The sequence below is a fragment of the Podarcis gaigeae genome (assembly GCF_964106915.1).
Source record: "Podarcis gaigeae genome assembly, chromosome: 5".
NCBI lineage: Eukaryota > Metazoa > Chordata > Lepidosauria > Squamata > Lacertidae > Podarcis > Podarcis gaigeae.
In genome coordinates this window covers 35,320,819-35,344,948 of record NC_139681.1, presented here as the reverse complement: position 1 = coordinate 35,344,948, position 24,130 = coordinate 35,320,819, and the positions used below count along the sequence as shown (strand labels likewise).

The following is a 24,130-nucleotide window of genomic DNA, read 5'->3' as shown; positions in this document are numbered from 1 at the left end:
CATAACATTCAGTTCCAGCCTTGTGAAACTATTAGGAGAAAAATATATCAACCCAAACTGGGAATGTGAGTGAACATTTCCTGCGCCAGGCTCAGGAAAGAATTTCATGGGCTTGTTAAATTGCCTGTCTCAAAGGGGAGATGCAAGCTCTTAAAACCTTCATTCCCCCCACCCCCGCTTGGATGAAAATCCATCAGGAGAAGAATTACTGCCTTCTCCGCCTGAAAAATGCTTTGTACTGCCTGAGCAAAGCCTTTGTCAGCCAGGGATTGTGTGCGCTTTGGCAATTGTTTCAGCTGGCAAAGATACCCACAACCCTCTGAAAGTTGGCCACATACCCACATTGCATTGCATATTGATGGTTTTAAAACACGTGAGGGCCAAATCTAGGGGTTGGACAAAGTCCCCATGCCCCAGTGAAGGCCTGCCCCCCGCAGATTTATCTCCTGCAGCATCTTTTCCCCACCCCTATAGTAACCGATGGAGCCAATCATACTTCTGGGAAAGGAAAAAAAGATTCCCGAGTATTTTCTCAGTTCTTTAAAATATAACTTGAGTTCTTTGTGTGTGTCCTATAACCCTGTTGTTGAACTGCATAAATGGTTGAGTATTGTTTAGTATTTCTGTTGTTTTTCTGTTTCAAAACAGGATGAGCCAGGACTTATATAAATGTAAGACTTAGAAAACTGGCCCAATCCAACTCTAGTTATGTGTTGTGAATTATGTGAAACAAAATCTGTTGGCTTTGGGTGGAGAAACACATGATATTCTGCATCAAAGATGCTTTTACAAAATCTAGGTATTTGACATCACAGTGTTACGATGAAGAGGATAGCAAAGTATTGATATGACATCTTTTCTTTTTGCTCTGTAAAAGGTAAAAGTACCCCTGACTGTTAGGTCCAGTTGCAGACGACTCTGGGGTTGCAGTGCTCATCTCCCTTTATTGGCTGAGGGAGCCGGCGTACAGCTTCCGGGTCATGTGGCTAGCATGACTAAGCCGCTTCTGGCGAACCAGAGCAGCACATAGAAATGCCGTGCTCTGTAGTATAAATTAACTTAGTAACACTTGCATTAAATTAACTTAGTAACACTTGCAAGATTCCTAGTCCAGTATTATAGCCCCGTTTTTCAAGATGGGGGCTACATTTGAAAATGCTAGCTTGGAAAAGGTCTCTTTAAGGCTTCATTATGGAACTGGCATATGAACAGAAAATTTAGTTTACAGCTTTTTCTCAGTACAATATACCTTTTCAGAGCCAATATCCTTTCACTGTCATTTTTTAAAAACTCTTCTGTTCAGGTAAATGTTACTCGTGAAGATTCGCCTGGAGAAGATTCAATCTTCCTCCGTACTTTAGGAAAGGGAGATTGGTTTGGAGAAAAAGCACTCCAGGGGTAAGTATTAAACTTTGCCTACATACACAATTTAGATTTGCTTCAAGTAATGTTTGTCTTGAATAGCTGAAAAATTAGTGGCATAAATGCCACATTATAATGAAAGCTGTGCTAAATTGTAAGCTAGAACTTAAGGAAATAGAATTCTCAGCCACTCTCACTCATCGTTTTGTACTAAAGCAGAAGGCAGGCTGCATATGATTTATAATTCTTTGCAATTGTATGTAAGCCTTGTTGTGATTCTAAATGATCTATCAAGCTGCTAAAATGTTTGCTTTCATTCCTGCCTCCCACTTTCCCCCTTTTCTTTTCTCTTCATTGAACTTTGCTGGGGCATTGCAAGAAGTCAAAAGATGAAAAATAAAGCTGTGGTTGGATTGCTAAATAGACTTTTCAGATTTCTATTTTATTACTTTATGCAAGAATGGTGAAGAGAAGACTCTGTGGCTGGTGGGGCAGTTCACTAGTACAAACCGATGATCATAGCTGTGGTGTGAAAAAATCTCCTTCTTTATTCACCTGTTCCAGGGTAGTACTGGAGACAGGGGGTCATTATCCAACAATGTACTTCCAAGAATGCAATGACTTTTGGCTGAAAAGTAGAATTTCCCCTCCTTCCCTTGCACCCCTCCACACCACCCCCAATCTGTGTTTTCCCCAAACACTCTAGAGCAAATCTGAGGAGGGCCTGGGGTGGGAGGGAAGGGAGGAGAAGTTCCATTGCACTAGCAGAAGTACTATTTTAGATACTGCCCAGTGAGTGCTATCTAGAGAAACATCTTTATCTGCCCTAAGCCTGTCCTGTTGTTTTCATTAATTTGCATTGTATATTTAATAATTCCCGCACAAATTCACATTTTAATTCATATAAACACCCCCCCCCAATTTCTAAACATTTCCCCCCTCAAATAGCATTTTGAAAAGTATTTTAATATGCATTTTGAGCTGGGCCATTCAAGAAATGTGAAATCTAGTTGATCTAAATTCTACTCTGCACATTAGTTTGGGAGGTGCACATTAACTCAGTTTATATCAGATTTACAGAGACTGAATTCCTCAGGCATCCCTACTTCTAAGATAGGCATTAATATTTACCAAATATTATTGTATTGTACACCTCCATTCTTTCATATAATAGATAATACACATTTTCCTAAATAGTCTATTGGTACACAAAGCACAGAGTGTTCCTCATCACCTCCCAGTATTGATACTTTATAGATGTCTTGTTATAAACTATCCTTCATTAAATTAACATAAAAACTAGAAGAAACCAAACTAATCCATTTCAGCAGAAGACCAGATGCTCAAAATGAAATGATGAATCTCCCTAAGCAGTTTGTATTGATATTATTTATTCCAAAATGGCAGTTCTTACTCATTTGAATTCTTATTCATTGACAAGGGTACATGGGCAATTTTTGTACATTAAAATACTCCATTACTTTGATTTCTGAAATTCAGGTGAAACAGTGGGAATATTTATCAAGCATTCCCAGTTTATAGAGGAAAGCTTAATTATGCAAATCCTTTTTGAATGAAAATACATTCTTGAACTCCTGCAGGGCCTAGATTGCTAGCAAGTTTGTTGTGTTCGAGAAAGACTTGATTTCAGCAATATTTGTTAAATTGCTGAGATATCGCTACATATCAGTGAAATATGCTGGTGAATAGTTGCCCAAGATAAGCAGCTGGCATGTTATTATTTTCACAGATTGGATCATTTTTCCCCACCTGCGTTTGTATATTTTCAAAGCCTCTTTGGCATTTTAGCTGATTGTTGTCCGTTGATTCTCATACGGGGCAAGACCTTTAAACCAGTGCTGTGAATATTTACTCTGTGATTATGAGATGTTAAACTTTTTGAAAGGACAATTCCAGCTCTGGGAATCTCTGCACAACAGAAGTTGCTGCAGGGCGGCTCCTTCACAGATCACTCAAGCAAAGTCAGAAGGCATGGACCATATGAGAGCAGGTTGCGTTGTATGTTCTCCTCACGGCAGTGTCGCCCCACTTTATAGCATAAGGAGCGTGAAGCTCCTAATGATGAGCTGATTCTACAATCTTATCTAATTTCTTACAACTACAGGAAGAAAAAAAAATTGGGGCGGATCCAACTTCTTTTCTTTTTAGAGCAAATTTTGCACTTTTACAAGATATTCCCCCCCCCCAAAAAAGCCTTCCTTGGTGCTAATTCTCTCCTTTTTCTATAGTAGTTTGCATAAAACAACTGCTGCAGCAACACTATGTTTTCTTTCTTCTTCCTCTCTGGCAACCTATACATACAAATAAAATTATGACAGGAATTAAATTATATCCTAGAGGGCAAATGAAGCTAATTGCCTTTCCCTCACTCTGAATGGCTAATGCCTGAGGGATTCCGAGGCAGCCTGGCCCATCACACCCTATGATAGCAAACTCAGATGCTGAATGGCGACAGCTATGTTGCCAAACCTAGAACACTGGGAAACAAGAAGGCAGTTTTGGCTTCGGTGAAGTCCAATTTGCAGAAGTACTATTAATAGAATATTGGGGGGTGGGCTGTGAATACACATTCCTACCCTTATTTAGTAAGGGCTGGACATGAAGAAAGACTACATGATGCTGCGTTTCTGTTTGTGGAAAACAAACCAGAAAATCAGGCTAGGGGTGAAGAAATGGAAAACAGTATCCTGAAAATGGGCATCTTTGGCTAGCTCAGGGGTCTGCAACCCGCGGCTCCGGAGCCGCATGTGGCTCTTTTACAACTTTGCCGCGGCTCCGGGGCGGATACTAGCGAGGGGAAGAGGCACATTGTGCGCCCCAACACTCCCCACTGTGGCGGGCGCTGTACTGGCTGTGACGTCGCATGGCTGTCCCGACGTCACCTTCCCGCCCGCCCGCTACATTGTAAGGGGCATGTACGCTGGTCACTGTTTTGAAGGGAGTGAAGAACACACACACACAAAAAGGTAAACTGTTAATTTAACGTTTATTTCTATGAGGAGGAGTAATTCTGAGGGGTCAAACAAAGAAATAATAAAAAAGTGACAAAAAAGTTATTTTTATAATGACGAGTTTTGCGGCTCCCTTTTTTTTTTTCCTTCGGAAACGGGTCCAAGTGGCTCTTTTTGTCTTAAAGGTTGCAGACCCCTGGGCTAGCTGGAACCCTGAACAAAAGCATGCCACCATTAGAGATGGGGAGAAATTTGGTACACCTCACATTTTAATGCAAACCTACTTAATTTGCAATTAAAAAATAATAATAATACACAAAGGGAAATGCAGCTGTGCTTCCAAATTCTCATTTCTTCCATTTTTGTGAGATGGCAGTTCTCTAACAACAAAAAGTGTACAAAAATGCATGTCAGTGCAAATAACATATAGAAAGCCATTGTATTGCTTTTTTTTAAAAAAATGTGGCCCTTAGGAGAAATGTTTTGTACTAAAATTCTGGGAAATTTCCATGAGGCTTAAAAAATAATCTGGAAAGTATGTGCACATCAGGGAACTACCCATCTTTTATACCATGAGAAGGTCTGTTGATGGTAACTTTAGCTTGACTATTGCTGTCTGATGGACCATTTGACAAGGGTACTGTACTATTCTGTTTACTGGTCCTTCCCCCCTTTTAAATCTTTAAATGCTCCTTTGAACACAAGCTTTGTTATGCTTCCCTGTGTGTGACATTTTCCATTATAATCGCTATTTTCTGTGGTCTGATAGATATCTACAATGTGTTCCGTATCCTTATTGCACACTAGTAAGTCTTAAATTAATGCCATCCTTTTGTGTGTCCTGTGACACACAAGGAGGAACATTTCTATAGGGTTTGCCCCAAAACTAGGAGACTGCACTAGATATGACGTTTAGATTTCATGCAGTTTTGCATGAAAGATAATCTGTTCGGGATTTTATTTTTGGCTCCTCTTATGCTCCCTTGCCTAATGTGCAGTGTCTTTTTGCTTGTATTCACTAGAGTTTAAAAACCCCCAACTTACTATGAATAGTTAGAAAAAATGCATTAGGAAAGGTTGGTTTTCAGATATAGAATTTTTTAGAGCGTAAAATCTATATAAAGTTTTGTGGATTGTAAAAGGAGCCAAAGAGAGTTTCTTAAGAGCTTATAGAAGATTATATTTGCCCAGAAATCAATATGCATTAGAACACTAATGCACTGTGGCTTGGGCAATGTTGCTGATTTTTTAATATATACCTGTGGCGGGTGGGGGTTATGCATGCATGCTTTAATTATTCAGAGGCACAAATACAAATATTATATTTTCATTTTAGCACCTATTTTTTCTGTTCTAGACCCCGGGAGGTTTTCTGTGCAGTATAATCATTATATTTCTCATCCTATTTGTTTCTTATTTCACATAAAGCCAAGCAGAGTAGGGTATTATTTTTCCTTGAATGGAGGAACATCCCAAAGCTATAGCTGATAGGAGTCAATTCACAATCCAACAGAGCAAATAGGTCTTGTGCATCTGAGTTAAGTTGTATATTCCACTTTGAATCAAGATCAACCTTTCAACGTTCAAGAGTTCACTCAGCATCATTGCTGTCCAAAAGAACTTTGGGAATGTGTGGGATACCATATTGATCATCAGTAGCTATGATGGATTGGAGAGAGAATGCTTGCTGGGATTTTTCTGGGTCTGAGAGACACCTGGCATACATGTAAGGCTAACCATGGTTTGTGTAAAGCCAATGTTTTCTTAACAAAACATGAATTATTCATGAGTTTTCCCACAAGTGATGGAACAAACTACAGCTTGCCCCCCCAAATTCATCTTGTTTTTCAGTCACTTTTGCCTAGTGTTTTTGTAGTTTTGCAAATATCTGCAGTGGGGTGTTCAAACAAGTCCCAGTTAAAAGAGATGCTGAGTTTGCATATAACACTGATCTATAGTTAAAACAAACCAAGTTTCATATTTTAACAAACAATGACTCCAGACTGTGCTTTGTTGGCAGTAAAAAAAAACTATAGTTAAGCTGCTGGGAAGAGTTCACACATAATGCTAAGCCATGGTTTAATAAACTATAGTTTCATAAACCATGGTTTAGTGTTATGTGTGAACCAGGTCTTTACTTCAACACGTTGCAGAAGATCTGTCTGCCATTCTTTATTTCCAGCATAGAACTTGCACCATCAAAGTAGAACTGTAGCAAAATTTTATCTATCCTGTCAACATAGCTTCACCAAGCTAGGGTACAATATCAAGGAACAATAAAAACCACCATGAAAGCAATAAAACTGAAACCACAGCATATAAACATTCTTTTAAAACAACAGCTAAACAACAGTAAAACTAAAGCTATCCCACACAATATGTTCAAAATAATTGTACTATGTTTACTTGAGTTACTGAACTGAGATGCATATTTTTTTCCATAATTGCTTCTTAATTTCCTCCCTAGTTCAAAATGTTGAAAAATGTCAAAATTTTGAGCATCTATAGTGTGTGTGTGTGTGTGTGTGTGTATATATATATATATATATATATACTTGTTGCATATTCACAAGGTGGTAAGGGGCACGAACCATCTGCAAGTTCTTCTGTATAAGCCTCACTGAAATGAACAAAAGCTGTGTAAAAGCTCTGGTGCAATTCCCCACCAGAACTGTAGCAGACCCAGAGGATGTGGTCTTGAGCTTAGTCTTCCTGAGATTTGTCTTGATATTCATATTCATTTCACTGCCACTTTCATGTTAGTGACACAGGATAGCATCTAGGTAGATTCGGCCCCAGTTTAACAAGGCAACTGTACATTTCCACCAAAATCTCAGGTACAAAGTGAGATTCTGTTGAAGCTAGTCTCCTGTTACAAATAGAAATAACCTGCTCTTTCAGTCCATTGTTTGCCAAATGGCTTCCTATTTTCCTCTTCATTTGACACAGGGATGTTACAACGTATTACAAATCACCTGTTGGGATAGATAATGCAAGTGTTAATTTACTAAATTCATTCTCATTTCTCTCAGTCTATGCTATGCCTGAATAGTTGTGTATTTTAATGCCATTTGAATCGCCTTCGGTAGATTTATCATTAAATATCAACATGGTGCATCAGTTCTGGAGTCAGTCTGATTGTATAATGCCATGCCTTTCATTTGAATCTCAATAGCTGCTGGATTCTTAACACAATTATCTCCAGTTTCTGTAGAAAGTAGGATTTATTAGACAATTTATATCAACAAATCTGGAATTTATTTAAGCGATCTTAGTGTAGTAAAAATACAGCAAATTCTAGTTACCTGTAACTTCTTTGATGCTTGTACCTTCTGATCCTTAAAAAGAGTGTGAGAGGAATAACCTCAAGTTAGGGCAAGTTTTAGTGAAATCTGAGAGCAATTTCAGGTTTTACAGGTGACTTGTTATCAGCTACTGCCTAGGTTGTTTTTACTTACACAGCCAACATAGTCCTTTGCACTAAATCATTTGAACATTGCAAACAAGTTCTTAAGATAGAAGTGTGCAAGTAATTGTGCAGGCAGCTGGTGGCATTTGCGTGCAATGCATGTTCAAAGCCACTCTGAAAATACCTTAGTGCACATGAGTGCCCCTGTGGAGATCTTCCTGATGCTTCTGACAGTCTGTTTGCATGGATGTGTAAATGCAGCTTAATTTGCTCCAGATAGACCAGGTGCTGGGAGCTTTTTCATCCTGAGCTGATTAGTAAAATGACTTAATATATAAACCAAAGGGATGAGTGGGAAATAATATATATGGCGATATTTAATGGAGGAAAGACTTGCTGTCTCCCACACCCCGCAAATGTGTGTGTGGTGGCAGTGGTGGAGAATTGGAAATATGTGTAATTGTGTGTGTGTGTGTGTGTGTGTGTGTGTGTGTGTGTGAGAGAGAGAGAGAGAGAGAGAGAGAGAGAGAGAGAATAGGGGGATTGATGACTGTCTTTATGCGTGCCACATTGTTTATCTTATTATATATGTTTCTGTTATGTAGTAAACCAATAGTAAGAGTGTGGGAATCCCAATGATTAGGTAAGTTTGATCCCAGTTAAGTAAGATTTCGGGTGAGCTCCAATATACAAGGTGGGAAGTACTAGAGAAAAAGATAGTATTTCTACATTCCTGTAGTAAAAATAAGATATTACGTTAAACTAACCTCTGAGCTCTTCTTTTTTTAAAAATAAAAATCTGCTTAAAGTTCAGAGAAATGCTATTCAATAAGACAATGAAAAATGCTGAAGCTGTGTTGTGTACATCCCCTGAGCTAAAGCTGCAGACCTACGCAATAGAAATGTCCTTAGTAGCTTTGTTTTGATTGAATGTGTGTTTCAGCAAAGTTTATTTCATATGATCAAAATACTGAGAGCACAAGCACATACATCATGTGCTTTCAGTATAATTTTAGTCAATGTGTTTTTTCCAGCCCTACTACATGAGGTTCTTTACACGGAGATGCTATAGGTTTCACCTGTACCTTCTGCATACAAATCATGACGCTTCCCAATGACCTATGGCCTTGCTCCAAATTATAGCAGCAGACACCTTTGTTTGTTGCACATATGTGGGACCATAGGGACTTATGATCACATTTTTTTAAAAAAAAATCATACTTTTAGTGGTTGGCATTGTCATGGAGAGCATGTTGCTTATATTCAGAAATAACCTTCCAGTGCTGTACATGTGATCCCCTTGGGAAAGGTTATTATAGTTTCCTTTTAAAACATGAATTCAAGAACATCTTTAATACTATGGGCATGTAGGCAGCTTAAATGACATCCTATTTTATTCTCATTCGTTCAACGTTTATTTATAAGATACTGTCATTTTAATTCTTCCATTGTTTATTTGAAAACATTTATTCGAATTTGATATCCAATATATTGCATATTCCTTTTTAGTATGTCAAAACTTATTTTTGCATACATATTCTGGAAAATGGCAAAAATAAAAAAAATACAATTGTAGTATTGACGGTGTTAATAGAGACAAGTTTGATGGAGTTCAAGGCATGATTCAGGCAAACGTAAGCACCATACCATAGAGTTCAGTGGAAAAGTTAAGTACTTGCTTAGCATTCAGAATAAATACAAAATGGTTGGAGTATGATGCAGGCAGCATTTTTGGAGAAAGGGCCATCACTCAGTTTTACTTATGCTTATGGAAGTTGATTGGCATGGAAGATTACAGCTTGCTTTGAATGATTCAGGCAATCACTTCTTCATGTTCACATTGCAATCTGTGCTTGAGGAAAAAACTGCTTCTTCAGATGCATAGATATCATGTGAAATCAGCAGCTGGTCATCTTGAATTCTGATACATTAGCAAGTATCTATACACAGCAAGTGTGCATCTGGGAGACTTTTCCAGCTGACATACCTGAGAGAATTTTCATTAGGTTTTTCAAGTGGGAACATGAATGTATTTGATGGGGAGGGATTATGACTTAAATGAAACTCTTTCGAAACTCTGTTGTATTAGTCGCATAAAAAGACTCTAGCCATATTGGAGTTAAGTAATGCAAGAGCTTGTTTTATTATTAAAGCAAGAGCTTATTTTTCAACTTTTCAGCAAATGTCTTAAGACTTTTTGAAATGATGTGCAATTGCCTGTGTGCTTTTATGTAGATTTCCTATATAATAAAACGGAACCACAACAATTCATCCCAGTTGAACAACATTAGCAAATACAGCACTATGGGTAATGAACAAATGAATATAATATACACTGGAGCTGGAAGATCAGTGAACACTAAAACTGAAATCTTTTGTGCCTTATCAGCTGTCTGCCTTCTGTGCTGAATTTCAAATTGCCACTTTGCATTTCAAAAAAACATGTTTACATAAAACACAAAATAATGAAATGCATTAGATACTCAAAGGAAACAATCGTGTTAATAAAAATTCCATGAATAAAACCTGCTTTCTATGTACTGTAAGAGGGAGAAAATGCCAAATTTTAATTGACTGCCTGATAAAAAAATAGATCCCTTGGCAAAAGTCTATTAGAAGATAAATTATAGTTCTATTTAATATGCATGAATAGTTTATGCTTCTTTCAAGAAAAGAGAAGTAAAGTTGTCCACTCTTTTTTAATCTGTAAGACAAGTATTTTTATAAAGTGAAGTTCCAAAATCAACACAAGGCTTCAAGCAAAGGTAAAAAGCAGAGTTTAATGAAAAAAATTCTTTGGAACCATTTGTTTTTGTGGGAGGTAGAAGATTGGTTGACTTTGTCAGAAATTTCTTATTTAAACTTCCCATGTTCTTGCTCTGATCTTGCATTTCTTTGTCAGTGCTCCTGATTCAGAAGTGCCATAAATGCAGGGCATTCCAATCCAGACCTGGAGCTTGCGCAAGTGATTCAAAGAGTTTCAAGTGGCGCTGTGGCTTGCGCATGGCTTTTGGTACACATGGTATCACAGAGAGCCCAGCTGTGCCTCCAGTTTGTGAAAGCCTAGCTTCCCCTACTGGCAGTGTGCTAATTTAGGAATGACACAATTGGTTTCTTTCTAAAAATAAGTTTTTGCTGGGACTGGAGATTTAGGCATAATTCACTGTTGTGAAATTAGAATCCCCCCCCCCCCAAAAAAGTCTCTAAGAATGTCCTATTTTGACAAATATGGGTTACCCCAAATGAAGAGAAATATAATTAAAATATAAATTAAAGCTGTTTCCAGGTAAGTTAGTCACACATTTACAAAGAAAAAATACTAGGTCAGGCTTCATGTTTAATTTGTCTGGCCATATTTTAAAACAACTGTATGTCTGTCTGTGAAGAAATCAGATCTTTATTGGGAGAAATTCTCTTCTAACAGTTAACCGTGTGGAGGGGAAATGACTGACCTTACCGAAACTAGACAGATATTTGGGTTCAGTTGACAGTCTACAAGAACAGATAGAGCCGATAGTGTCACTGAAGACTAGAGACTCAGCTACATTAGTCAAAATACAGCTATTTGGATGTGTTATAAACATGTAACTTTTGAATTATGGTGCTGGAGGAGACTCTTGAGAGTCCCATGGACCGCAAGAAGATCAAACCTATCCATTCTTAAGGAAATCAGCCCTGAGTGCCCACTGGAAGGACAGATCCTGAAGCTGAGGCTCCAATACTTTGGCCACCTCATGAGAAGAGAAGTCTCCCTGGAAAAGACCCTGATGTTGGGAAAGATGGAGGGCACAAGGAGAAGGGGACGACAGAGGATGAGATGGTTGGATAGTGTTCTCGAAGCTACCAGCATGAGTTTGACGAAACTGCGGGAGGCAGTGAAAGACGGGAGTGCCTGGCGTGCTCTAGTGCATGGGGTCATGAAGAGTCAGACACGACTAAACAACAACAACATAAATACCAGATGGCACCAGAGAGCACATAACCTTCTTATAGCATTTTTACATAGCATTGTCGTCCCCCCCATCTTTTGCTGTAATGATTTAATTTATAGCAGTTTTTCCCCTGTGTTTAGATCCACCCTAGGTAACTTGTGAGGTTTTTAGTAAGAATGGCTGTGGAATTTAGCTTTTAAATGATGGGGTACAGTTTAAAAGGTCATTTTGTAGACATCTCACTGAAACCAATTGGTTCACAGTTACAGGCGAACAAGGTTTTCAATTTTCAATAAGAACCTGGTGATTGATTGGAGGGCTCTGGAGAGAATAAAAGGGTAGGCTCCATTTAGCAGCCATTAAATCAGTTGGCTGGTCTATAGGAGACTTGATGTGATTTGTTGGGGCACTAAAGAAGAAGTAAGAGACAGCTTGAGAGCAGGCCTGTGCCAAGGGTGGGGGCAGCCAGGTACAGTTGGCCCAGGCCTCAGTGGGCTAAGACAGCCAGGAGGTCCTGCCAGGGACCAGTTGCTTTTTTTGTTTGAGTTTATAACTTTATTCTAAAAAGACTCACACCCTAGGCTTCAGATAAGAGGAGCAGGAGCTGCTGCCACCAAGGGAAACTACCAGAGATAGGTTAGCAGGTGAGGGAGCCTTCAGACTGGGGAGCACTGGGGCAGCACTATTTGGGGGTCAGTCAGTCGGTCAGTGTCATCCAGCAATTCTGCAGAAGAGCTAACAGTCAGCTGGGGGCAGTTTTCTTCAGGAAGCAATGAATCTGACCAGAAAGAAGACTTTAGGTAAAGGCCCTGGTGAATTCTGTAGGTTTACTGGGTGAATGAATCCCTGAGCGGAAGGAAGACTTTGGATGAACTTCTCTCTGTGAATTAACAGAGGAGGAGAAGCATAAAGGCAACTGGCTGTTAGTTTAGATTAGGAAAGAGAACAAGAACAAGTAAATAGTCTTCTCTTTAAAGTATGTATTACATCTTAAAGCAAATAACTACCAAAGATGTTACATGTTACTTGTCAATAATATTATATCATATTGTATTCCTAAATACAGCCATTATATTGGGGAAAAGGTGAATACTGGAATTATTTGCAACTAAATGGTGGCAGTGGAGTTATAGAAGGGATAAGAAAAGCACTCACCTTTAATACCTGAAGTGCAGAAAAATAATTTTAAGGATAAAACCGGGGCAAGTGGCTACAATCACCTTAAAAAACATACCTAATAATGTAACAAATGAAGTTCATGGAAATAAAATTCCTTGTCCCCTTCTTTTCCCCTGCAGCTACTTGTGCTCCACCCCAAAAAGCCTCCTGTGAAATGGGAAATGAGAAGTAGTGTACTGCTAGGGAAGGAGAGAATTGCCCAAAATAAGCTAACTCAAGGAAGTTCATGGGGGGAAAGCTTCACCGCCGCCTTCCCCAATAGCCCCTTGTGTGAATCTAATTAGGTGAACTCTTAGTACAGTACCAGTTACAGATAGGTAGCCATGTTGGTCTGCCATAGTCAAAACAAAAAAAAAACACCTTCCAGTAGCACCTTAAAGACCAACTAAGTTAGTTCTTGGTCTGAGCTTTCGTGTGCATGCACACTTCTTCAGATACACTGAAACAGAAGTTTCCAGACCCTTCTATATAGTGAGAAGGTGGGGAGGGGTATTACTCAGAAGGGTGGTGGGAATGGGTGATTGGCAGATAGCTGTGATGAGCCTGTTGACGACTCTTAACGACTGCAATAGGTCTTACAGGAAAAAGCAAGGGGTGAGAAGGTGAAAAATGGCTTTGTCATGTATAATGAGATAAGAATCCAAGGTCTTTGTTCAGACCAGGTCTCTCCATGGTTTTAAGTTTGGTCATAAGTTGCAATTCAGCAGCTTCTCTTTCCAGTCTATTCAGCTCTCTATATTGGACAAACAGGCCAGACCTTACGCCAAAGAATAAACGGACATAAATCGGACATCAGGAATCACAAGACAGAGAAACCAGTAGGAGAACACTTCAATCTCCCAGGACATTCTATACAAGATCTCAAAGTAGCTGTTTTACTACAAAGGAATTTCAGAAATAGACTGGAAAGAGAAGCTGCTGAATTGCAACTTATGACCAAACTTAAAACCATGGAGAGACCTGGTCTGAACAAAGACCTTGGATTCTTATCTCATTATACATGACAAAGCCATTTTTCACCTTCTCACCCCTTGCTTTTTCCTGTAAGACCTATTGCAGTCGTTAAGAGTCGTCAACAGGCTCATCACAGCTATCTGCCAATCACCCATTCCCACCACCCTTCTGAGTAATACCCCTCCCCACCTTCTCACTATATAGAAGGGTCTGGAAACTTCTGTTTCAGTGTATCTGAAGAAGTGTGCATGCACACGAAAGCTCATACCAAGAACTAACTTAGTTGGTCTTTAAGGTGCTACTGGAAGGAATTTTTTTTGTTCTTAGTACAGTAGCTCTCTTTCAGAATAGTTTGGTTACAACCTATGGAAACACTCAGGTAATACAGAAGTGGTTGATCTTCATAAATTTTACTGTACCATTTCTAGTCTTTCAGTTGCCTATGAGATAGACGCAGGCAATCCTTTATAACACAGGAGATTTCTAAATAGAAATTAAGAGCCTTCTCACTTGCTTCCCTGGCCTGAGATTGCTCCAGCATTTAATGGAGCAAAATAACATGTCTGTTTCTTACAGCTTACTGTATTTTAATTTTGCTGCATCCCTGTCTTCAGCTTATCATCTCTCTCTCCCCTCCCCGGCCACCTTTTTCCATTCTAATTATTTGAGTGCTAATGCATCCCAGAAGGATTTGCTCCCACTTGCGAGGGTTGCCTAAGGTATAAAGGGCTGGTTTTGAAGCAAGTAGGGAAACATTGGCTGTGCTTTGTGCCCAACCCTAAGACTGATCTCCAAGGAAGCTGGAAATGGAAGCAATTAAAGTATGTGAAGGGAGAGAATGCAAATGAAGATGTGGGAAAAAGTTACTCAGCACAACCTTTTCAGTATTTATAGAGCTGGGAATGGTACTTGAAGTCTTACAGAAAGATTATAGTAAACACAGAAAATAATTTAGTGGAACCTTAAGGAAAAGGATTCTGATGAATGGTACACAAATCCTATTCCACAATGAACCTAACAGGGTTCTAGAAGGTTATTTCGTCTTGTAAGTACTAGAAGATTATTTTTGTATTTTCTTAAAATATGCTGGTATTTTAAGATAGCATTGTATTAGAAAGAACCAATTGGACATCTAGCCCAACTTCTGAGGAATCAAACACCCTCCACTCATTAGCCTCTAACTTCCCACACAAAAGCGCTCACACACCAGTTAACTGGCAAAGTCTTGACACGCTTGAGAACAGTATTTTACATTAAGAGTATACTCAATAACAATTCATTGTACAGGAGTAAATGACTAAATTCCACCGTTCATTTGCTTTCTGTAGAACAAGTATGTTTCTGAAAAGAGGACAAGAAAACATGAATAGACAGCACAAGGAAAAATGATTGCTTCCCAATTACTTTCGCTCCTCACCCCACCCCACCCAGTCTCTCTCTCTCTCTCTTAACTGGGATCAAACCTTCCTAATCATTGGGATTCCCACACTCTACATATTGGTTTAATACATAACAGAAACATATATAATAAGATAAACAATGTGGCACGCATAAAGACAGTCATCAATCCTCCTATTCATTCTCATTCTCTCTCTCTCTCTCTCTCTCTCTCTCTCTCTCTCTCACACACACACACACACACACACACACACACACACACCTCACTTCATTCACACAGCCTCTCAAAGAGCATATTCTGTCTCTCTGTCCTGCGGACAGGAAATTCCAATCTGCCAAACTGCAACTGGTCTCAGTTCACTTCATAGGTGTTTGCATGAGGCTCCTGAATAAGCCCAGCTGGAACAAGCAGGAGCGCTGCTTGGTGCATTGTGCCCACAGTGTTTAAAAATACGACAGTGCTATTAATAAGCGTGGTCACATGTTTTTAAGTAAACAAGAAATCTGAGCATGGCCTTCCAAATGGAATACATATTGTTCTTAACCTTTGCATGCATAGAAGGGGTTGTTCTAATGTCATTTTCTGTTATCATCTGGATACTTTTCTCACTGTTATCATATGTACATAGAAACAGGGCTGCCTCAATCCTTGTACCCTGACTCTGGAACTCCATCCCCCTGGAGCTATAAATGGCTCTGTCACTGATGAGCCTTTGTCGCTTAATTAAAACACATTCATTCTCCCAGTCTTGAATTCAAGGGCCATATTTTAACTGTCAAAGGGGACAGCACCTAATCAGAGGTATTTTTGGTGGCTGTGCTAGATATTTTGGAATCATCTTCACGATTATAGCTATAGTATGTTGGGAAGGAGAGGGAATGATTTGTGATGCAATAGGGTTCACCTTTTGAGAATTTGAGTAGCTTTGGGGGAAAATATCCTAGTGTCAAGATGAATCTGACTTAAAAATAAATAAGGTGATTTAATTTGTTATCTTTTAAAAGTAAGTAACAGAAAGGAGAAAACCAAGAATGTTTGAGTCATAGCGTAGTGCTAGAGAACATACATTTCATTCAAAAGGGAATGTGCTTTGTCAGCTAAAAGCTTTGCTGTGAGAGATGCTGTGAGAGATGTCTGCCTACCTTAGGCAGGTATTGCCAGTGGGGTATGTGGCCCAATGCTGTGGTGGAGCAAGCCGATCAGGCGCCTGGGGCGGCACGGGGGGGTGGGGAAGCCGCCTGCGGGGGTGGGGTGAGCCGATGTAGGATGTTCCGCAGGGCCTCCGAGAAATCTACCTGCCTCCTCCCACTCAGCTGCCCTACAGCTGGGGGGAGGCAGTGGGCGGACTGTTTGGGCAGTGTGGAGCCTGCGTGCGCCAGAACCACCACGTCTCTCCCATGAGAAATGCATGGCTCAGGCGTGCTGCAGGCCCCGTGGTGAGCGCCGCCTGGCATTTTGTCATCTCCCCCTCAGTGGTGACACCTGGGATGGCCCGCCCCCACCACACACACCTTCCTCTGCCCCTGGCCCAATGTGGGTTTTTATTGTTGTTGGTTTTTTGCTTATTTGCTTTGTATTTTGTATTCTCATTTTATGTTTTGTGTTGCATCTTCGGATGCAAGTTGGTATACTAATAATACTAATACTAAATAACAACAACAACAAGGGAATCATAAGTTCATGACTATACCTGTTCACTCTGAGGTAAGTCCCACTGAGTGCAGTGAACCTCCCAAGTAAATGTGGAAAGGCCTACAGCACTTTGAGACTAAGAAATATATTCAGGGATATAAAGCTGTTATCTGCATGGAGCACTTATGACAGGGTGAAAGATAAACACATGTAAATCAGTAAACCTTTAAATGCATGGCATTATCATTTATTATTGACCATCACCATGCTAACTTTGTACATTTGAGTTCAGTTCACTGTTCCTTCTTTTACACTCATGGCTGTTTACCAGAAAAATAAATGTAACTGTGAAGATTTTCTGGAACACTTTGTGAGTTTGTGGAATGGATGTTGTACTGCCAAGTTTTGGTATAACCTTCATAGTTTAAATAGTAGCAGAACCAGGGAATATGATATCAAGAAACATCTATTATTGTGTGGTTCACTTAGCACCCTCGCAGAAAAGGGCCTTGATTTCTTTTAAATTCAGCTCTTGGGAAACTTCTTAAAAGCACACATTTAGGAGTTTTAAACATTTGCATCAAAATGGTTAGACATGTCAATGGGAGGCTAGTATTTAAATGGTAAACTACGCAAGTGGTATATTCTTGACAAGTATGACAAAAGTGAAATCATCATAATTCAGGCTTGCATAACATCATGTATCTGCAGATAAACGCAGCCATCTTTGAATTTTTTATTTTAAGCAACTTGTTCTCTCTTCCATCAACTGTTCCTCTTGGCTACGTATCAGATGGTTTTCCTGTTGCTTGGGCCATGAATTGAATGTTAGTGTAATTGTAATTAAGAGTTCTTTGACATAATGTCAAAGAAACAAAGATATTTCTGTCATTGTAGCCTTGCAGAACAGAAAAGCCTTTGCAAAGTGGTCAAATTTGTTTGAAATGCTTAATGATTACAAATAACACTTAACAAAAGTTGTAGAATGGGGAAAAAATCTTATTTCCCAATGCATTAAAAACCTGTGCACCCTTTCTTGGGAAGAAGCTATGTTGGGGCTTACTTTTCAGCAAACATACATAGTAAATGTATACTATTAAATCAGTATACAGAGAGAAAGAAAGTACTATTTTAAGCTTATTAGCTGAGTGCAAGTGTCTAAATTGATCGACAACCACATAGGAATGTGTGTGTGTCACAGAAAGTGCTAATTTACCTCAAGAAGTAATTCTAAAGGGAAAATTGTTTACTTTTCAAGGAGATGTACGCTTCATAGTGGCAACCTAGACCAAACCTAGGTCTTACTTTACATAGTAAGTGCATGGTATTTGGTAAGCAATACCAAATACCATGAAGTGTGCAGGAAATGGCTGCTCACCAGGTTCCAGGGTGGGTGGCTGTTTCCATTTCTTCTACTCCCATAGTTGGCCAGGGTCCTGGAGGTGGGGGTGGGGCTCTGCATCTAGGTACATTTAAAGCCCTATATGGCCTAGGACCCTCATACCTACAGGACCGCCTCTCCTGGTATGTCCCACGGAGGACCTTACGGTCTTTAAACAAAAACATCTTGGAGGTCCTGGGCCACAGGGAGGTTAGGCTGGCCTCAACCAGAGCCAGGCCTTTTTTGGCTGTGGCCCCGATCTGGTGGAATGCCCTGTCACAAGAGACTAGGACCTGTGGGACTTGACATCTTTCCGCAGGGCCTGCAAGACAGAGCTGTTCCACCAGGCCTTTGGCCAAGGCATAGTCTGACCCCCTCCTTTGGTAATTCCTCACAGAACTCTAGCCCAACGATTGCCATTAATTTGATTTTGAATTGATTTTAAAATGAATTGATTTTAGAATGCTGTGTCACTTTTATTGTTGTTAGCCACTCTGAGCCTGGCTTCGGCTGGGGAGGGCGGGATTTATTTATTTATTTATTTATTTATTTATTTATTTATTTATTTATTTATTTATTTCACAAGACAGACAGATATCTCCAAATACTTGGGCACATGTGGTGGACCATAAGAACCATGGTTGGTACTGGGCTTGCTGGTAAAAATCCACTGTGTGTCCCTGTTGGCAGACTTACATTCCTTACGTTTTATGGAGTTGGAAATAGGAAGTCATCTTATATAGATTCAGAACACTGGTCTGTATAGCCCAGTACTTTTAGTCTGGTTTGTACGGGTTTTCCAGACTCTCAGATCTCTTCCAAGATCTTTTAATTAGAGATGCTAAGAGCCCAACATGGGATCTTCTGTAGATTGCAAGCAAATTATGTATCAGCAAGCCTTTAGCTCTGCAAACATTGGTGTCCACATAGCTGGCGTAAAATCACTCAAATAGGACAATCTCAAGATGAAGATAAAGTTCCACTTCCAAGATTAAGATCTTCACAAGTGGTTTTATTAGGTGCTTTGACGCATTATGCTGTGAATGATGTATTTGCACTGAATGCCACTGACTTCATTTTTAATTCTAATAGAGTGCCATTTATTTCATTCCGGTGTTGTAATGTTGCGTGAGGCCATTTGTGTAGGATACCTGCCTTTCAGCTAGACAAAGAGCCACATCCTGTGAGCTAAAGGTTTCACTCGTCTCCAAGAAATAAATTAACAGCTTGACATTTTTGCAGAAGAAGGTCCTATGTAAGAGACTTGGCAATACTTTGAACACAAAATTCTTTTGTTCCTGTTGGTGTATTGCCCTGCTGCTGCAAAATAATTACAAAACGGTTTAAGTTCCATCCTTAATGCCATTGTGCGCTTGTGAAAGATTTGACATTTTTCAAATATGTTTCCAAGCACGAAATCACAGAGGAATACAGACTAATTTAGAAAAGCATGTTATAGTTTAACACAGTTCTTCTTGTTATGTCTAAAAAAAATGTTTGTTTAACCTTCCGCAGAATTATGCTCTCAATTTACAAGCAAAGGAATGAAACACCGTTTCTTTTTGTGTGCTGAACTGGAGATATCAAATGAAAGGCAAAGGGCTGTTCTGTTTCCCCTGACTAGTATATTAGTGACCACATTGTCCCTTCATTGGGGCAAGAAGCTGACACCAGATGACCTCTGCCTGTGTTTATTCCTCTTAAAGCACAAGTGGGCCACCAGTGACTGGGGGGGGCACATGGACCCCAACCTCATTTTGTGCAGGCCCTAACACCTCCATACACACCCCAATTTTCTCATCCCTTGAAAGCTCCTTCACTCCTGTATATTCTATTATTATTTTTTCTGGCTTTTTAAGGTGTCCTCTATAGCTTTAGAACAATTGGGAGGCATTTTATTTGATCAAACCAATTTCATTTCATTTCATTTTTGTTGTATGGATTGGGGAAAAGAATCCCACCCTACCTAGGTATCTGAGAACAAACTGGCAGGCTTTGCGATGTGTGCATGTGTGGCACACTAAAGTCAGGCAAGAATTACTTTCTGTTGCTTTCCAGAACAGCTTTATCTTTTATTGCAGAAAAACCATGTCTCTGTACTCTTATTGAGAGAGTAACCCCATAAAACACAATTGAGGCTTACGTCCGCATATACCTGCATAGGACTGGGAATTCTAATTTGAGATAGCCATACTGAAAATGGAAATTGAAGAAGGGTGACCTTTAGCTTCTGGCTCTGAAAGGTCACCAATGGCAATGAATTGGGGGAGGACGTGAAATAAATTGCAGGCCTTGTGGAGTGGACAAGTGATTCTCTTAATGCAGAAATATACTACTTAGCCCCTGAGTGTGGTGTGGCCTTTTCAAAATCTTAGTCCCTTGTTTTCTGTAATTTGTTGTATCAATTCAGAGATTAGATTGAGTTGAGTATAACAGCAGTCAATCTGCTACTCTTTTAGAGTTTGGATTTGATATCCCGCCTTTCTCTCCCTTTAAGGAGTCTCAAAGCGGCTAACATTCTCCTTTCCCTTCCTCCCCCACAACAAACACTCTGTGAGGTGAGTGGGGCTGAGATACTTCAAAGAAGTGTGACTGGCCCAAGGTCACCCAGCAGCTGCATGTGGAGGAGCGGAGACGCGAATCCGGTTCCCCAGATTACGAGACTACAGCTCTTAACCACTACACCACACTGGCTCCAGGTTTCAAAAACTACCTTGATCATATTAAATAATGATCAAAATTGTATTCTGTGAACTCTTTTGAAACAACTCATTCATAACCCTGAAAGTCATTTGGGAGCCTAACATGATATTGGCTTCATCACTTTATTTACAAGTAGAGCAAGCAGCAAGCAAACACTCAAGAAGGCAGTGCTATTCCTAAACCAACATCAGCCTCACACCTCAAAATTGCTTATTAACTAGAAACCCTGAGCACCTGGGGTTAGCTCCAAACCCAAACATAACCTGTTCTCCTTCAGCTCACTTGGTGCACATTGTTTTTCTCCAAGACTACAAATTAGCTTTCAATTCCTACTCGGACCACTCTAATTACCTCAAAATACTTGGGATAGTTAATAGATTTCTTTCCCCTATGATGTCATGCCAAGCTCAATGAAGGAGCCACATTCCACAATAGAAAAACATGCCTATAACAATGGGTGATATTAATTTCAGTGGGTCTACTTTGAGTAAAATTCTGTTGAATGCCACCCATTGTTTGTATTGTCAGAGAAATATTAATACAAGGAAAACCTCCACCCACCATTTCTTCCTTACTTCCCCCTCCTTTGTAAAATTTAAATGTGTGAGAATGCCTTAAATTAGGACATGAAGGAAAGGGAGGGAATCCATATTCTTGACTGATTCTATTCAAGTTAATCCAGAGAGCATCTGTTTTCCTTAGCTAGACTTTGATCCTAGACTTTCCTCCTATTTAATTACACGAAATTCAGCTCATTAACATGATTTGAAAAGTCATTGATTCCCCAATAATAGGGCTTTGTTTCCTTCCAGTAAATGCTTTTGATCTTTTAATCAGATTTAGTTATAACTGTATCCCAGGCTAGGCTATACTTCAAGAAGAATGGATTCCCATATGCTTTCTTTGTATAGACTGACCCTAATGACATTATTAAATGTATTTGGGGCAGAGGTCTCTACATAAGCACATTTCTCAAATGCCAGCCTGTTTTATTTTCTCAAATGCCACTTTTCTGCACTCAGGAGTCCTGAAGCATCTTTAGAAAACATTGTCACACAGATCTGTAAATGGCATTTAAAGATCGTTATGCATTTCTGCTATTCGTCTTTCTATAGAGTAGTCAGTCAGTATGATGTTGCTTTTCAGAGATTCAGAGTGGGGGGAAGGCAGCAACTGAGCTAACGTGGAACAGGCCAAATAAAAGATGAATATACATAGTTTAGGTCCAAAGAAATGGAAGATGGACAAATCTACAGATAGAGATGGTTTGATTCCGTCCTAGACATGACCTATCACAGAGAAAAGGTTTAACAGAAACTCCAGTCAGTACAATGCACATGGGTGTTATCCATTGACAGGAGCTCTGGAGATTAATTTCACTGGGGTTCCTTGCACCTAGGATATGCAGTTGCTATATTCCAGTCTCTGGAAGAGAGACAGAGAACATGACAACGGGAGGCAGAGACCGCCAGAGAGGGTAAAGGACAGGGAAGAAGAGAGAGAGAAAGGCAGTGGCAGGCCTTAATCATGTGCCTGTCTTGATCTCTAAGGAGGCTTTCTTCTAGTACCCTGTTTACTTAACTCATGCAACAGAGAGAGTGTTGGCCACTAATGGGGGGGGGGGAAACTGTACATAATGAGGAAGAGGAGGAAGACCACTGATTGAAGGTAAGCCCTGCTGGAAACATAGAAGCTGTTTCCTCAGAAACTTCTCTACTTTGCAGACCAGCCAGACACATTAACCTCTGAATTGAAGGCTTTCATGTGGAAGGAGAAAAAGCAACAAATATTTTTCCATGTCATGAAAGAGGCTCACATTCCTTAGAAACAAACAAGCTGAAGGGCATCTGCACATACCTTTCTGAATCCAAGAAAGCTTTGGACTGCAACCGATGCATTTGCCATCTTCAAAGGTTGCCTCAGAAATGTATTCCCTGAGTCTTCAAGTAGCTTCTCAGTGGGAAAGGGTTTACATGGGGAAGAAGTTGACATCAAATTCCACAACTGGGATTTTGAAATGCAGCCAGAGGCTGTGAAAGAAGCATGTACAGTTATTGTTATCTCCCCGCATCTGAGTTGCAAGAATAGGTAAAAGACACCTGTACTTTCTACTTATCTTTATATGCCAACTTTTCCATTTACCGTACTAAGCTGTTCGTATTCAGGTAGGTAAATCGCTTTGTAACTTTAATGAGAAATACATCTACATGGGATATTATTTTTTAGCAACATCTTCCAAAGCCATAATTTCAAAGGACTTAATTAAATGGCATAAATATCACATTATCTTTCATGGTATAAATTTGGAACATCCAGTTTTTTCTTCATGCTGCAAAGAAATATTTGGCTCAGTGTTTATACACTGGGAAATCTTTTTCACAGAAAACTCCTTCAAGCTATAACATAGAAAATGGTAAAAGAAATAATATTTATTCAAGAAATCTCAGTGCATTATAAACAAACTGAACTCTTTTGGGGGAATAATTCAGGGGAACAAGCATTGTTCTCTAAGCACATGGATTCCATTAAGAGTACTCTACTTGATCCCCCCTACTTGATTTTAGGTAACAAGCTTTTTGCTAATTTTACCAGTGAACCAATAATTTGTTGTACTGAAAGAGTAATTTGTTAAAACAGCTAACAGAATTTGTGAATAGTTTGCATTAATATCTTAGTATCTGTTTTATTTCATTTGACCTTTAAAATTGATTTCAAAACCTAAAATAAAAGTGCATGTTCATATGAAGATTCTCTTCATATTCCCTTATTAATTACTATTTTTTCCTCTACTACCTATTATAGTACATGTATGCAGGAGAAAATCCGAGGACCAAACTACAGGTTATAATGGCTTTCCGTAAATAGAACTTCCAACTTAACGTTCTTTTTCAAAAATCAGCCAGAGATATTTATTTGTTTAAATTATTTATAGCCTGGCTTATACCACACTGGTCTCAGAGCACTGAAACAATGCTGAAGTCAGCGCCAGCCAGACCTCAGAGAAGGGGAGAGTTTCCACAGGCAGGGTGCCACCATGGAAAAGGTCCCCCTTTGTGTCCCCATAGCTCCTGAAAGTGAGGTGCAGAGAAAGGCCTTCTCAGAAGATTTTAATGCTAGAGCAAGCCAATACAGGGAGAGGCACTCAGGTTGAGCTGTCTAGGTCTAGATGTCTGCCTCTTATATAGACTGCATGTATCAATTTTTGAT

General features: G+C 39.6%; 1 protein-coding gene across 2 annotated transcripts in view; it reads left to right on the top strand.

Annotated features, from left to right (window-relative positions):
* The window catches only part of PRKG1 (protein kinase cGMP-dependent 1), a 630,806-nt gene that overhangs the window by 508,674 nt on the left and 98,002 nt on the right, over nt 1–24,130 (top strand). For both annotated transcript variants that reach the window (XM_083740692.1, XM_083740693.1), the window contains one exon: nt 1,304–1,398. In XM_083740692.1, coding sequence (XP_083596818.1) covers nt 1,304–1,398 — 95 coding nt within the window. The remainder of the gene's footprint in view (nt 1–1,303; nt 1,399–24,130) is intronic.